At 38.8% G+C, this 12899-nt stretch overlaps 1 protein-coding gene across 1 annotated transcript; it reads left to right on the top strand.

The window, feature by feature from the left end:
• Nucleotides 1-8300: 8300 nt before the first annotated feature.
• On the top strand, nt 8301-8877 carry AUEXF2481DRAFT_29317 (uncharacterized protein; the record flags this gene model as incomplete). Its single annotated transcript, XM_013488321.1, has 2 exons — nt 8301-8348; nt 8422-8877. 2 exons carry the CDS (start codon nt 8301-8303, stop codon nt 8875-8877), a joined length of 504 nt encoding a protein of 167 aa, XP_013343775.1.
• Nucleotides 8878-12899: the final 4022 nt, after the last annotated feature.

Below are 12899 nucleotides of genomic sequence, written 5' to 3'. Positions count from 1 at the left end.
ATCGTTATTTGAAGGCCCTATAGGTAAAGGCGACACTAAGCTAGGTCTACACTGTCCCTCTAAGATGCGCGGCCGAGTGTGTCCCGTTAGTACCACCGTCGCGACATCTTAGTTTAGAAGCAGCTTAGATCTAAAGCAAAAAATCTTTCGTACCTATAGATAACGATGATGTAGAGAGCTACGTAGAGTTGCTACATTTCGTATAAAGTTACACGTGCGGAGAAGCTTCGGGCTGCAATTAGCGCCGGTAACGATTAGCTAGTCGAAGCGACGCCTAACTCTAAACATCGCTACCCTTAATTTTAGACACCCTTCTTCTTAAGTACTACTTCGTTTACTAAGTGTCACGGGTGAGCGTCGTGTACACGGACGCTCGGTGTGGTTTAGTGTTTAATAGGTTCGATAAGAGGAGGAACGAGAGTCTATCTAGGCGGGCTCCGTCTAAGAATGTGCGGACGCTAAGGATGCCGCACGGGCCGCACGGGCACCGCCCGTATCCTACTTTAAGGCCTCGCCCTTTATACTAAGTCGGAGTTATAAGAGAGAAGAAGGGGGTAGAAAATAAAGAGTTAACTAAAGATGTAAGAAATAGTTCCCGTATATATCGTAAGTATAAATACTAGATAATAACGAGTATAAACTTAGTAATATAGCTTAGCATCTTCCTAGTAGTTTTATAGTTAATAAAGCTATCGTTATACGAGATAGATAGGTTATTCGTACCCTTAAAATAATCTATATAGATAAGTCTAATATTAGATTAATCAATTAGGCTACTTAGCTCTATAATAAACCTATAAGCCGTCTTCTATTAGTTCTTCCTTTCTTATCCCTATCTATCCTTATTCTCTTCTAGCTTCCCCTTACTTAATAGCTCTCGTCTATTACGTAAACCTACTAGACTTATAAAGTATTATAAGTAAGCGTCGTATATACAGGCGCTTAGTATAGTTTAGTATTTAATAGGTTCGATAAAAGGAGGGAACGAGGATCTATTTACGCGGACTCCGCCTAAGAATGTATAGACGCTAAGGATACTATATAAGTACCGCTCGTATCCTAGTTTAAGGCTTCGCCCTTTATATTACTCCCCTCCCTCCTTACTCCTCTCTCCCTCTAGTATAAAATAACCGGTACTCTTTTATAAAGTCGAGTAAAGCGGCTATAAGGTTATATTAAATAATAGTAAAGTTAGTTACTAGCGCTACGCCGGATCTAGCGATACTAGTAAACGACGTAAGCGGCCGCTTTCCTATTTACCGTTACGTAAATATCTGCTTCTAATACGTAGTTATCGGCTTCCTATTATAAGACCGCGGGTTCGCGTATAAGTAGCCGTCTATAATAGTAGCTATTACTATAATAGATTTCCTTTATAATAGCAGCCTTTATAAAGGGACTCTACGCGTATACTACCGCGCTTAGCTCCTTCTTACTACCCTTCCTTTCCTTAATAATAATAGTAATAATAATAGTAATAATAATAATAGTAGTAGTAATACTATACGTCGCGCCTCGTACTTAGACCTACGCGTCTTACGTAGTATCGCCGCTCTCCGTACGAAACTAATCGGCGTTTTTAGATATCTACTATTACTTACTATATCGGCTACGCTATTACTAGCGTCGACTATATCGATTAAGTTATAAGTTATCGGTCTCTATAGGTTTTTAGTCGGATTCCTAATATTTTAGTCCTCCCGTTCCTACGCGTACGTCGCTTACGCCGGCGCTCGTAAAGATTACGAGAATCTGTAAGATTTTTACTATTCTCTACTCGAAAATTGTCGCTTACCGCCTAGTCCTTAAATAGCTTATATAGCCTACGCCGTTTAGACTCGTTCTAATAANGATACTAAGTATATATCGCCCTCCGTCGCTTTTATATTAGCTTATAGTATTTTAGTACTAAGGCCTACGCGGACCTTAAGAAGGTCCTTAAGGCTTATAAGGCCCTTAAGCCTCTTTAGGCTTCCGGTCTTCTCTCTAGGTATTTTATATCGATATCCGCTTATTTTTTATCGACCTACGGTAATTCTAGCTTAATTACTAGTAAAGTTACTAGCTTAGTAGTCGATATTATCGCTTAGTAAGGTTACACGTAAGTAATATATTATTCTCCGGTAGAAAATCGTCGCTAACCGGTCGTTTTTAGTACTAGCGGCGTCCCTCCTACCCTAGTCCTTAGCGCTAGTCGCTAGAACTAAGTTTTTTTTTTTTTTTTTCTTCGCTTTTTTTCTTAGTTTTTCTTTTATTTTCTAGTAGTTTTTAGGTAGGTTCTATATAATTAATCTCCCCGTTGTTCTCCATAATAAATTTCTAGTGTTTTTATAGTTTTCTATAATAAAAGTGTCGGTATCCGTTTTATAGTACTAGTAGTCCTAATTCTAAATTAACCTTCTCTTCTTCTTTTTTATTTTATATTATTTTAAGAGACTGTTATAATATATAGCGTCTTATAAATCTTTCTTAAAACGATCTATAGCCTTATTATATAATAGTTCTTTTAAGGGTTTTTAGGTAGGGTCGTAGTATCTCGCCTATTTTACTAGGACTTCCCTTCCTTTTCCCCTCTTCTTTAGGCGCGCGTATAGGATCTCCTCTATATAGTATTCTTCGTACGACTCTATTAAGACGGGCTCTAGTTAGGAGTCGTTAGACTCTTACTTTAGTAGGGGGTCGCCGCCGGTAGGCTATAAAGGGCGAAGCCTTAAGTAGGATATAGGTAGTACCCGTATAGTATTCTTAGCGTCTATATATTTTTAAGCGGAGTCCGCGTAAATAGATCCTCGTTCCTCCTCTTATCGAACCTATTAAATACTAAACTACGCCGAGCGCCCGTATATACGACGCTTACTTATAATATTAGGTTCGATTAATTTAAAAGATACGTCTCTTACTAGCCTTACTCCTAACCTTTTAGTAAACTAACCGGAGAACGGAGATACTAAATAGGAGAGGTCGCTCGAGGAGATATAACGTATTATTAAGACGCTATATACCCGTTAGTACGCGTTAGAAGCTAAATTAGCTAGTACGCGCCCCGCTCGTAATAATACGGAAGCCGCTTAGTACTTAAAGGCGCTTAAGGCTAAGTAGTCGGGAGACGCTTCCTTACTAGTCCTAGTAAAGGCGCTAATAGAGGCTCTCTCTACTATAATTGTCGTAAAGGCTATAAAAGAACTATTAGGACTTAAGGACTAGAAACCTCCTTTTTAGGACGGCCGAGCTAAAACGTTCTAAGACTACCTTCTTAGGTTAAGAAGCTCGTACCGCGTACGCTCCGCCCTAAAACCTACGCTCTTTATAGAATACTACTAGAAAACCGTTTATAATACGCTTCCCCTTTATAAAAGGGCCCGTATATACTACTTCTAAGAGAAGGGAAGCTTTATAAATAGAAAGGACCTTAAAGCTTTCTTTATATAACTCGAATACGTCTTTATAGATAGTAATAAGTAAGTAAAAGCCCTTAAATAGCTTACTAACCTACGATATAGTATTAGATAACCTTAGTATAAATACTAGCTAGAATTCGACGGACTCCTACTTAGCGCTAGTAGAGATAGCTAGCCCGATTCTACTAAGATCGGGTACCTAAAGAACACGTTCTTAAATTCCGCGAAGATCTATATAGTAACTTATTATAGCTAACTATTCTTAGGAAGAATAACTAGTTACGGGGTTAGACTCGTAAAGCGGAGTATTAAGTAAAGTAAAGTAAATAGTATATATAATAGTATATACTAAAGGGACTATTAGAATAACTAATTAAGTTAAACGTAGGACTACCTAAGGTCGTCCTACCTACCTATATACTTAATAGATAATAAGTATATATATATATTACTCTATATACTCTATATACTCTATTATACTCTATAAAGTAGAGTAGTAGAGTAGAGTAGAGTAGAGTAGAGTAGATAGCGTATTATATAGAGTACTCTATTCCGTTAAGGTACGGGGAACTATAGAGTAGGCTATATAACCCTATCCGAGGTAGGATCGTAATATAACTATCCTAAAAAGTAATAACTACTACTTATTTTCGGAGGAAGTAGAGCGAATTATAATAAACTTAGAAACGACGGACTAGTTCCGCGCTACTAATAAAGGTATAATAAGGAAAAGAATAAGGATACTGCTATAATTATAATAGGATATATAGCCGACCTTAGAGTCCCTACCTCTACTAGTTAGGTAGACGCGGATAAAGATACTATAATAGCCCTAGTACGAACAGTTAAAGATTATAATAAAAGATAAGGAGACCCTTAAAGGAATAGCGGGAAATAGAAGGCTAAATAGGTTAGCGTCGTAGAAAGAGAGAGATATAAAGAGAATAGACTCTATTTCCGCTATAGAGTAAGCGGACACTATATTAAGGAATACCCCTATATACCTACGACTCGACCTACTACTATTAATATAGTTAGCGCCCTACCTCTCTTAGAGGACGATATTAGAGGATCGGACCCTATAAGCTATAAGTCGGAAAAGGGTTAGCTCTCGCTTAAAGATAGAAGATAAGAGTAGGAAATGTAGTACTAGTAGTAGGATAGGCTAAAGCTAAGAAGATTATAAATAGTAACCTCGTATATACTAACGTAATCCTTAAGAATAATACCGGAACCTCTACTCTTATTAATAAAGGATGCTAGTACTACGCTACGATTAACTAAGACCTTACGAAAGGCCTCGAGCTACGCTTTATTAGTTACGAGACGCAAGAAGTAAATAGGTATTATTTATTATACGCGAGTCTTTATAGCTAAGGTAATACTTCCGTCGGTAGAACGGGACTATTAGGGTAAGGATAATAATAAGAAATTTCTCGAGACGTAAGAGCGTTATCTAGCCGACGGTAGCTATAGTCTAATAAGTAAGATATTAAGTCTTTTAGCTTACGGTAAACTTATCGCGCGAGATTATAGAAATTAAGGCGTAGTTCTCTAGGACAGTATATTACGGGGGCAGGTTAGGTGTATAGTAGAAGGAGCAGCTATACGGAGTATAGTAGTATTTAACAGGCTATCTACGGTTAGGTAGTAAAACTAATAGGCAGGTTTAATAACAGGACGTAGCTCGAAGAGCTATAAATATAGAGGTAGCATAGGCTATATAACTATTCCCTAGCAGAACCTCGGTTCTATAACTCACGTGACCCTATTAGGGTCACCTAGGCGGCCGGGGCACTTAAAGCGTTCGTTTAGCCTTCTGTAACTGGCCCGTAGCTACTATAACTCTTATAACAACACTACGTAGGCTACCCTAGCCGTTATAACGCTTACTTACAGGTAAGCGCCGTAATACAGTAGTAATAAAAACGTGTTACTTTATAGCTATAAGATACCTATTACTCGGTTTAGGTTAATAGTAACTATTATCGTAATAGACGCGGAGAATATCTTATAAAGTAAGGTTATATAGAGTAATAACGACGAAGATAGGTTTAATATACCGTTAAACGATCTAAAAGATAATCCGATTTAAATAAAGCGTAGAGTGTTATTCTTAAATAATAGTAAGAATAGGCTCGAAGATAAGCGAGAAGTTATACTAGGCCGTATAGAGAATTATAAAATCGGACGAAAACTACGTAGTCGAATAAGAGACTAGTAGCTTTAATATATACGACGATAGCTTTAGTACGTCGATAAATTCTAGGAGCTACTACTATTATATATATATATATTACTATAAGTTAACCGGCACGAGGAACCGAACTAATAAGCGTACGATTTAAGAACGGCTTTATATAAGACCGTAATGTGTATATTATTTACGGATAGGTTACTATAATTATAAGATATTATAAATCGTAGTTATAATAAGATAAGCCGAAAATTATACTGCGCTTTCTAGGTAGTATAGCTACTAGTCGTATATCTTACTTACGTATAGCCGTTAAAAGAATATCTCTCGGTTATAAGTAAAGGTAGCGGCTAGACTAAGTATATCTAGGGCGATTAGAACGGCACTTAGGAAATAGGCTACTTAAACTAGATTATCGCTTATAAGATATAGAAGCGACTAAAGGTTAGACTAACGACGTACGACTATAGACACTTAGCTATCGTAGTCGGCCGTATTACAGTTAGTAAATGATTTATATACGGCTACGTAAATAAGATCGAAGAGGTAGAAGCCCCTAAACTAGATACGGACGACCCGCTTAAGATATCTATTAGCCGTAGAAGTAAGATAGGAGGTAATTAATACAGCGTCTCGGTTAATATCGTTAAGTATATAAACGATCGATCGATTAACACGTTTAGGCCGCTTAGCGAGAAATAGTATAAGTTTCTTAGTCTAGATAGCTTTAATATAAGTAAAGGATAAAAGCACGTAAGAGAAATGTCTCCGCTAAGTAGTTAATAGAACACTCGACTCGCTATAGTAGGTCCGGTAGTAGAAGGCGATAATATAGGGTATACGAGTAACTAGGCATCGACTTTAGCTTAATTCGACGCTGCTTTAAGGTATCGATAATAAGGACAATTAGAAAACACTCGAGCAGATATATAAGAGGAATCGTAGTTCTTTAGATAAAGTAGTTAAGTTATATAGTCTATCGATAGTACCGAGAGGAGAGTAGTAACGCCGGGATTACTTAGTAACACGTTATATCTAACCGAAAGTTAAGTATAAACAGTAATGCGGAAGGCTCTTAGACTAGAAGACGGAGATAAAGTATTATATAGGTCTAAGGTATAGCGTGTAGCAATGCAGTTAATACTATATAACGATTAGATAATACCGCTCGTTATCATTCTTCCGACTAGAGGTATTAAGAGTCTATTGTTTATAGCACCGGCATGTCTTAAGAACGTAGGGGTGACTATAGTTAAAATTCCGTTCCGAGCTTTAATTAATAAACTAGTTAGTATAGTAAAGGAGGCTAGTGTTAATAGTATAGAGTGGCACCCGGGGCTTATAGATCTAGCGACACTGGTTTTTATTAGCGTAGATAGGATTATCGGTAGCGGTTTCTTAAGCTACGTAGAGCTCTTATATAGTAAAGGCTTACTCCGGCGCGTGTTCGTAGATAAATGTTATCTAACATTTACCGCGAGCGACTAGCGGCCGAAGCTCGTAGCGGCTTGCTACGTACGAGGCTTGCGAGTGCCGCTTATTATACTTATCGTAACGCTACCGCTAATGTTAGCATTCGAATTAGAAGTTAGCATAGCTTATTAAACCGTTACCCGATATATTCGGGCTATAACGACCCGACTACGAACACGCTATATCGTAGAGACATATAGGCGAGGTGAGCTAGAAGAGACGACAATCGGGACTTACAAACGTATACAGAAACACATCAGACGTAATAAGGGCGTAATCTACTGCCGTAGCATTAATTAGTGTAAAGATATAGTAAAAGAGCTTAGTTATACTTACTATTATAGAGGTTCGATCGATAACGAAGATAAGCTCGCCGTATAGATAGAGACGGGAGGACTTATCGTAGCTACATCCGCGCTCGGTACCGGAGTCGACTTTCCCGGAATTGTTTTTATCTTACACATAGATCTGCCGTACGGAATGATCGATTACGCTTAAGAGTCTAGCAGGGCAGGCCGGGCCGGGCCGGCGAAGGGGTAGATTCTATTATTATCGTCGAATAAGGTAAGGTCGAAAGTATAAGATAAGCTAGCCGGATCCGTAGACTAGATAATGAGATTATGGCCGAGTTCGTAACGACGCGTAAGTGCAGACGACGGGTTATAAGCAGGTATCTAGATAGAAAGATCGTCGAGTGTAGTGCAGGAGACCTAGTATAGTGCGATCGCTGTAGTAAAGGACTAGGGGCTCTAGAACGCTTATACGAGAAGAACGGTAAAGAGCGTAAGACTGTCGAGAAGACACTAGATGATCTCACCGACGGCTGTGCTTTATGCTAGATACTAGCAGTAACACAAAACTGAGGGCACGAAGGTAATAACGATCTCTAGACTTACAGCGCGCAGGACTGTACGATTCGACAGCTGAACGACAGCGGACTTAGGCTTAGCGAAGACGAATGTAGCAAGTTCCGACAAGCGATTCGCTACGAGAAGAGCACTTACAGTTGTTATAAGTGCGGCATTAGTTAACGACTCTGTAACACTAGGCAAGATGGACAAAGCGCGTGTTAATGGCCGAACGTAGCGATACCGCTCTTACGTAGAGTTATAGGAATGCGGAACGGAATGATAGTCTTACAGCATCTTGGATTCACTAGCACACAAGGAGACTAGGCAGCGTACGCAAAATGGCTCGGATTACGACACCGACGACGGATCTAGGACGAAGTTATGAGTAATGCAATAGCAACATTAATCGAGCTTATAGTCGGTTCGACCGTAAGAGGTCTACGTCCGCTTTAACAACACATACCCGATGTAGAGGAGAACTACCATGCAGCAGACATTGTAGCTGAAAACAGCAGCAGAGAAGAAGAGGAAGAGGAAGAGAAAGAGGAAGAGAAAGAGGAAGAGGAAGAGGAAGAGGAAGAAGAAGAAGAAGAAGAAGAAGAAGAAGAAGAAGAAGAAGAAGAAGAAGAAGAAGAAGAAAGAAGACGAAGACGAAGGCGATCTGGCCTCGGGCGATGATCCCGCCAACAACGCCTCTCCCACTCTCGCAGTGGTCGACAGAAATATCGACCTTGCACCTTCCGTTGACAATCCCGACGAACAAGATGATGATCCTGCTCCGGCAGGTGCAACTTCGGCCGCAAGTGCCACCATTCGCGCTCGCCCGCGCACTGTCACGGCTCGCAACCGTGAGCAGATGCTTGACGGTGACGAGGATGAAGACAAAGACGACCGCCCCATTCGCCGTTACAAAGGCGAAAGTAGTCCTGCCGCCGAGACTGAGGACGAAGAGGGTTGATGAAGATAGAGATGAGGATGCAAAGTATTGAAATACGAAACAAATCGAGCTCTCAATGGACCCTCTCCGAATCCCTAATAACTTTGTGCATTTTGATGAATAGTAGCATCGACTGCACCGTGCAAGGAAGGAAAGCCAACACTGGCATGCGTATGTAGCTACTCCAAGCGCCCAACTCTCCTGAAAATCGATATATCAAAAGGCACAGTATTATTGAAACATGAGAGGCTGGCCAGTGAGAGAGTAAATTCTTCAAGCTCTCTGCGGTCCTATGCGTTCTTTCAATACCTTTGTGCATTTTGATGGGAAGTAGCAGCATATCACGTCGCGTAGGGAGAGTCAAAGCTGGCATGCGCTATTTATAGTAATTGTGTCTGCTCTATATTCATCCTTTGATCTCACTCAATATACGGAGGCAGCTCTTCCAATTCCTGGAACTCGGACATAGACAAATCATAACCTTGTTATAGTAAGAGCGACAGACCTAGTAGTAAGCCTTAGGAACTAGGCCCTAATCCTGCATCCGCTAGCTATAGTTAAAGATCCAGCTTTTGCTCGCACCCTTGCTATATAAGCACTCTCGAGCTGTATCTTAGAACTACTTCTTTCTCTCTAGTAGAGGCGTGTAAAGTTAGCGCTTTATAGTTGTTGAGGTTTCTAACAGTGCGAGAAGTATTAGTACGCGCGGCAGTATTTTAGAAGTCGTTAGGTTGTTAAAATTTAGTAGGGACATTAAGCTTAAATGACGGCGTAAGAGTTGTTAATAGAGCTAAGGATTAGCTCTAAGCGATCTAGCAGATCAATCTAGTAAACTAGTTTAGAGATCTATCTAGTAACAACTCTATAAAGGACGAGGTCGGAAGTAAATATAACGATGCTCGGGCTAATTCTAGTGTCTCGATCTATAACTATTCTACTAACTAGCAAAGCTTAAAGACGAAGAAGGAGCTAATACGAGTATAGGGACTTAATACTTCTATCTTATTTTAGTGCGTTCGAGAGTATAGGGGGACTAATATAGTTATAAGAACGATTCGGGTAAGACTTTAAGATATTAGAGCACTACTTTACGTAGCTAACGGAGGGGTAAGAATATAGAGGAGGGATTATAATGCAAACGATATAAGTGGCAGGGCCTAAATTATAGTATATATAGGGACGTATAAGTATCTATAGAGTAAGTAGTATATAATAGAGGGCAGATATAATCTAGAGTTCTTTATAGCATATAGGAACAGTTATAGGGGTATAAAAGACTTAGGTCCGAAGGTTCTACTATATATAGCCTTCTAGATATCCGCTTAACAGCGAAATCTTAAGATTTCTTATAGAGGTAGTCTAGTCCTTATACTAGCATTATACCCTAATAGCCGTCTATCGATCTAATAAGCTAATTACGTCTATCTTTATAGCATTCTAAGCTAACAGTATAAATAACAGTACGCCGTTCGTTACCCTCTACCTCTATAATCCTCGCGACGTTAAAAATATACGCTCGACTATATCTTCTCTTATCGCACCTAGTTATCGTACTAATATTATCTTGGCTTTATATATATAATCGACTTTAACGTTCAGTATTAGTACTACTGGAAACGGAGACTAAGAGAGTGCTAGTACAGAGATTATGCTAGGCTATAGATTTAGCTGTTTCTCCTAGTTAAGTATAAAACTTAGATATAAGTAGGAAGAGCAAAGGATAGAAGATTAAGACAATATGTACTATTAATAAGTATAGTAGATAGTAGAGGTAAGTCGTATAAGTTAGCGAGTACTTAAGGAACAATTATAGTATACATCATCTCGTCGTATTTCCGTCTAAACCGCTTTACTACTTATATTACATACCCCTTATATATATATGTATTCTACTATAGCGTTTCTTCTATTACTTTTATGCTACTAACTATACTAGCGGCTAAATAATGCTTATTAAGAAGCGACCGTCTTTATAGCTCGTCTAGAATCTATAAACTTCCGTTTTAGGTAGAGGGGAGATAGATATATTCTAGAAGTCATCTAGGAGATTTTAAGTTATTTAGTAAGTAGGGGACAGCGAAAGATTTAACTAGCAGACTAGAACTACTAGATTACGCCTAATACTTCGTAGAGTAGATCCTCGCTATAGAATTAAAACTACTTATAATAATTACGCTATATCTATACTAGTAGCTGTTCTTACTTAGTAATTAAGTATAGTTACGTTACGAATCGGGATTATAGACAACCTATCCGCTATCTAGATTAATGTCGAAAGTATAGCTATACATTTTTCTAATATTAAAATTCTTCTACCCTATTCCTATACGTAGAATCGTAGAGAAGGATTACGGAGGAATGCTATTTATATTCTAATCTATCTTAATAGCTTATTCGTTCTATAGCAACTCCCGGAATAATCTTATAAAAGTAAATAAAATAGCTAATATTTCCTGTAAGTCTCCTAAGAACGACCCCGATCTTATATATCAGTTAGCAAGATTATTACTAATATACTGGATCTTTAGCTTCCTATCTAGGTAGAGTGAAATACAACTATTAGGTAGGCGACTAAGGAAACTGCCGGTGTAGCTACTACCGTTAGCTTTACTAGAATAGCTACTCTATCCGTTGTTATTAACGCTATTAGGGCGCTAGCTAGTAGTAAGATATACCGAATTCGATGTGTCGTCTATATTAACAGTTCTAAAGTAGAAAGTGTTATAAGAATAGTTAATGTTGCCCTAACTAATAGTAAGTGTATATTAGCCTATTAATTCGGGAGCAGAAAAGCTATATCGCTCGTCTAACATACTAATTAAAGGCATAGTACTCGTTCGCCTTCGGCTTTATAGCGGTAAGGACACTAGTAGCAGCGAATGCTAGGATAGATAAAAGAAGGACTTATATATCTATTTTATCGTAAAGTACTACGAGGATAATTTGTTATATAGGTTAAGATAACACTAACCATCGCTCGGGGCATAGTGTTTATATATATATCTGCTAGAGTGTATAGAGGCGGATATCGTAATTAGAGCTAATTACCGACTCTATATTAACGGTAGGGATTACGAGCGATAGAGACTTTATAGACTATCTACGGCCGTTATACGGAAGTATATAGCAGTAGTCTCACCCTTATATATATTGCCTAAATCTACTATAGTATGTTCTTTCTCGAAGTTAGGGATAGCTTAGACAGATCTCGGCTACTAAGGAGCAGGTAACCCCGTAATTATAGTTCCAGTCTTTCTAGGTTATATATCTAAGCCGATACCGATGCTCTACCTATTCTACGAAAGACACATTCTAGCCTCGACTTACCGGTACTTATCCGACACTCGCTATATACTCTAAGGTAATATACCGGTTTAGAAATCTATTTATATAGTGTAATTCTACTCTTTACTTTGTTTTTTAATACGGTAGCTTATTCTACTATTACTATACTACGAGAGCCCGTAAGCAGCGTGTCTAAGACCGCTTAATACGTTCTATATTAGAAAGTTATAGAGACCGTAATCGTCGGCGCTAAACTGCTCTACATAATTAGCTCGATTTAGACGCGATTGGACTATTATGCCTACGTCTCGGCTAAATTGTTATACGTTCCCCCTACTAAGTAGGCTATACTCGTTCGAAAAATCTGAATTACTGGTATATATTATTAAAAGAGAAGGGTTATAGGGTTATACAGCCGAGGTCCTAGAAACGACGTTACATTCGCGCTATAACTAGTAATAAGGACCGACTTACGAAGTTAGAGCTATAAGATGTTCTACGCTATACCTTATTAAGTTAATAAGTTGTAGAGGACCGCTAGGTCGCTATCGATGCAATAGGGTATAGGTAGAGGGACCTATCTTATATACTTAGGGGATGGAACCCTTAGGAAGACCTAAGGACTAGGTAACTAGTCGACGGGCTAAGGGAAAAATGGAAAGTAGACCTTCTGGCAGTAAAGGCGGTTCTTCACTTCCTTTATAAGACGGGTAGGTTTACGTAGTAGACGAAGGAAAATGAGTAAGGGGAGGCTAGAA

Source organism: Aureobasidium subglaciale (genome assembly GCF_000721755.1).
Source record: "Aureobasidium subglaciale EXF-2481 unplaced genomic scaffold scaffold_10, whole genome shotgun sequence".
NCBI lineage: Eukaryota > Fungi > Ascomycota > Dothideomycetes > Dothideales > Saccotheciaceae > Aureobasidium > Aureobasidium subglaciale.
The sequence above is the reverse complement of the archived record's forward strand: the minus strand, read 5'-3'. Positions and strand labels throughout refer to the sequence as shown.